Genomic DNA, 3,693 nt, shown 5'->3' with positions numbered 1-3,693 from the left:
GCGCTTCCAATCGCGGGCTGTCGTTCGGGGCCACGTGATCTCTCTGTGAGGGACTACAACTCCCATCATGCATCGGCGTGAGCGGCAGCTTCCGTCGAACCGTCACTTCCGCTAGTCCCAGAAGGCGCCGGGCGTGCTGCGGGAAGGTCGCGCAGGGGAGAGGCTGCTGTAGTCATTGTCGGTACCATGCTGGCTGCTACTGTCCGTAGGTTCACCACCTCCGCCCTCCGTAGGAGCCACTACGAGGATGGTCCCGGGAAGGTACCGTGAGGGCAGGAGGTCTCGGCCAGCACTGGAGCGGCCTGAAGATTGCGGGGAGGAAGGGGCCTGGAAGGGGGTGGTGAGGAGAAAGCGGGGGAAGGGAAGGAGGGAGATAGAGATTTGTTGTAGGCTGAGGGGGAGCATCTAGGGAAGGAATCGCGGGAAGGCGAGAAACCTGAAGGACACGGTGCTGGTGGCCTGGGGGCGGGCTTAGTTCTGGGCCGGCCTCGCCGCAGCATCTGCCTAAGGGAGCGAGGAGATGTCGTGGCCTGGTCGGTTAGATGCCCTGAATGCCACGCAGGGCATGGTGCGGGCCTGGCTTGGCAAGCAGCGTGCGCGGGGGGAGGTGCGGGCCTGGCCTGCTGCCAGCTTGCTCAAGGTGAGTGCGTCCCTTCCTCACCCCCTGTAGAGTTTCATATGTAATTGGGCTTGCAGGCCCTGTGGAGCAAAGTTGTCACTGTCCTATTGCCGATTCTCCAGCTGGCATTGAATGAGCTGTGTGGTTTCATTATACTGCTGTTACAACTGCAGCAGAGCAAACTGATGCCAGTGACTTCAGTGTCCTTCCTTGTATGGTACAGATGATGAGCTCTGTGGTATGAGTGGAAACACTGATGCTGTAAACGCTTTCTGATGTGCCTTTGTGCTCCAAATGCTCTTTTGAATTCTATATCTGAAAACTAGATTTATACTTAACATGAGAAGAATATTTTTTCCTCTAAGGGTGATTCAATATTGGAGAGAGGCTGCAGGGCCTGTGTCCTAAGGAATGGACTTCAGGACATTCACAGTTGATTGGACAAGGCTTTGAGCAGACCAGTCTCCTTTAGCCTGTATATGAATTGGAAGGGGGGTGGACAAAATGGCTTTCAGAGCTCACATCCAAGCTACTGTAATGACTGGGTCCTTTGGCATGAAAAGAAGGGGAAATGGTGAGAGCATTAATATTTCTTGTCAGTTATAGTCCTCGTGTTAGTGCTCTGGGCCTCTTGCTATTGTCATGATATTGAGTAAGTAATTAAGATATCCTATATGGATTGCAGAATAAACATTCGTCTTTGTTTTCTAGAACCTTCCGTTTTCTGTGGACAACAGATGGCGGTTACTTGCAGTGATGTGTGCATTCTTTGGAAGTGGATTTGCTGCCCCATTCTTTATTGTCAGACATCAGCTTCTTAAGAAATGAAGGGGACAAACTAATTACGCTAACTGGGTAAATGTTTTTGATGTTCTAGCATAGTAGAAACTGAACAGATCTGAGCTTGGAAGAGCCTAACCTCATTTACAGGTATTATTACAACTTTCAGCATCTATCAGACTACTTACTAATTACAGTTCGTGGTTCGCAGTTCCATTTGAATTCAAATGATGAATGGGCTTTAGTTTGCTTTACTGGTGTGCTGAAGACTTTGATTTGTGAACCTTGAATCCCCAAAGGTCAACCTCCCTGACTGCAGTTTCTTTATAGCCTGCAACAGGGCTATTTGGTAGAGGAATCCAGCTGATTTGGACAGTAACTGTAAAATAAATAGCCATCTTTGAGGAAACAAAGCTGTACCTTTCGTAACCTGTAGGGATATCTGGCATATATGATGTGAACAAAACAGTATGAGAATCTGTGATACTGTAAACGCTTTCTGATGTGCCAGATAAAACTCAGTAGAAAACAAAATCTTCAGCTTCAATTCAGTCATTTCAAAACAATCGCAACATCAACATGGTGCAAAGTGCACTTAAAATAAGGGAATTAACATCAGATGCTATGATAACTGGTGCTTGCTAATGATGTTAATAGACCAAACAAGCTTCAGCCATTGTTTGCATTCTGAAAGCACGCCACTTTAAAGTGAAGGGCCATTTTAGTTCATTTTAAATTTATTCCACTTTGGAAATACCTGGTGCTATTAATTCTGTAATCTGAGAAACAGTTTTTTGAGGAGCTGGGTTGTCTGAGCTAGTTTTTGGAAGGAAATAATTATCAGTAAAATTGGAATAAATTGCAAAGTCACTCGTATCACCTGTGTAATTCTTTTGCCAATCTGATGGTTTCATCAAAGTTAAATTATACTCTTACATGTTTTTCTAGACGCAAAGGAAATACAGAATTCTTAAACTTGTTAATTCTTCTATGTTTTCTTGCAGAGTTGAAGTCTTCTATACAGCAGCCTACACGGAAAAAATGATATCTGCAATTGTGTACCATGCTGGATATGTCTAAATAAACTTTAAATGTGGAAGTCCTGAATGGTGTGTTTTGTAAAACTGCTGAAGTGCTGTTTAAAACTGGTGTGTTGTGAGAGACCCTTCAAGTTGCAGTATATTAAGTTAAATGCTGATTTTCTTTGTTCTTAGGGAGATGGAAAAATTGTCTCAAAATTGAACTTCATCTTAAAGGTTTTACTTGGCTGAATCTGTTAGTGGTTTTGCTAAAGCTATGTGAACTTTGATAGTGTTCAAACTAGACAGAAAATAATGACCTGGATAGATTATAGCCCTTAAGTCTGACATTGGATATACCATCACCATAATCCATGCTGCAGAATTTCTATTTTCAGTATTTCAGACTGATAAGAACAATTATTTGTCTTTGCTTCTACACTCAATCTGTATGGCTTGTGTTACTGTAGCTCATTAGCATGCAGCACTGCTGTGAGCAGGAACACAAGCATTGTCCTGCAGAATTCATTAGTCTTCAGGCTCAGGTGATGTAGCCATGATGACAAGTATAGCAGCAGTAACTATAACACTGACTAGAAAATACACTGATAATAAAAAGTATATAGCTTATCAAAACTTTAATGTTACTTCAAATTGGTAAGTGTTTGGAAAGAATTGATAACTATATGTTTGCAGTTGTGTTCTCAGCATGCAAGATCATGCCCAGCATTGGGCTTCTGTAACCAAAAGCAATCTTAAGTGTTGATGAACAACATTAAGAAATTGCTTCCAACAGGAGTATGATGTTTAAATTACCAGTTCTGTCAGCATGGGAAGGAAGACATTCTCCTGCGCACTTTTCTTATGACTACTTCATTGATTAAATACAGTATCTGAAATGCGCTAGCATAACCCAGTAATGGTTGCATTACTTTTGCAAGTAATGCTTTTAGCTGGTAAGTATTATGAGTTGCTTTCCTTGAGTGATGTTTTCTGTTTTCCCCCCTCTTAAACCCTTCTACTTGTAGTACAGTATACAATTTAGGCTGCAGTATCTGTCAGTCACTGAACTGAATGGTTGCTTTGCTTAAATCTGTACTAATATTAGTTTCATCAGATACCATCACAGAAGTGTGTATGTGTGCAATAAAACAGTAGTCATAACTGTAATATTGGGGTACTACGTTCTTGTTTCTAGTGGTGCCTTTAAAATGCTGATGACTAGCATTTGAAGAGACTGGGAATGGTAGAAAATAATGGTGTGTTTTGCTAAAT

General features: G+C 42.6%; 1 protein-coding gene across 1 annotated transcript; it reads left to right on the top strand.

Moving 5' to 3' along the window:
* Nucleotides 104-2,506, top strand: LOC110390088 (cytochrome c oxidase subunit 7C, mitochondrial). Its single transcript, XM_021381268.1, has 3 exons — nucleotides 104-261; nucleotides 1,331-1,474; nucleotides 2,404-2,506. The coding sequence occupies exons 1-2, from the start codon at nucleotides 187-189 to the stop codon at nucleotides 1,445-1,447; spliced, it is 192 nt and encodes a 63-aa protein (XP_021236943.1). The 5' UTR covers nucleotides 104-186; the 3' UTR covers nucleotides 1,448-1,474; nucleotides 2,404-2,506.

This window comes from Numida meleagris, chromosome Z (assembly GCF_002078875.1).
Source record: "Numida meleagris isolate 19003 breed g44 Domestic line chromosome Z, NumMel1.0, whole genome shotgun sequence".
Classification (NCBI taxonomy): Eukaryota; Metazoa; Chordata; class Aves; order Galliformes; family Numididae; genus Numida; species Numida meleagris.
The sequence above is the reverse complement of the archived record's forward strand: the minus strand, read 5'-3'. Positions and strand labels throughout refer to the sequence as shown.

What these genes read in the sequence shown, in the direction of transcription:
- LOC110390088 (XM_021381268.1), top strand. Translation starts at nt 187, where the DNA reads ATGCTGGCTGCTACTGTCCGTAGGTTCACCACCTCCGCCCTCCGTAGG. An exon ending in ACGAGGATGGTCCCGGGAAG is followed by an intron (nt 262 to 1,330) that starts GTACCGTGAGGG and finishes TTTGTTTTCTAG; the next exon opens with AACCTTCCGTTTTCTGTGGA.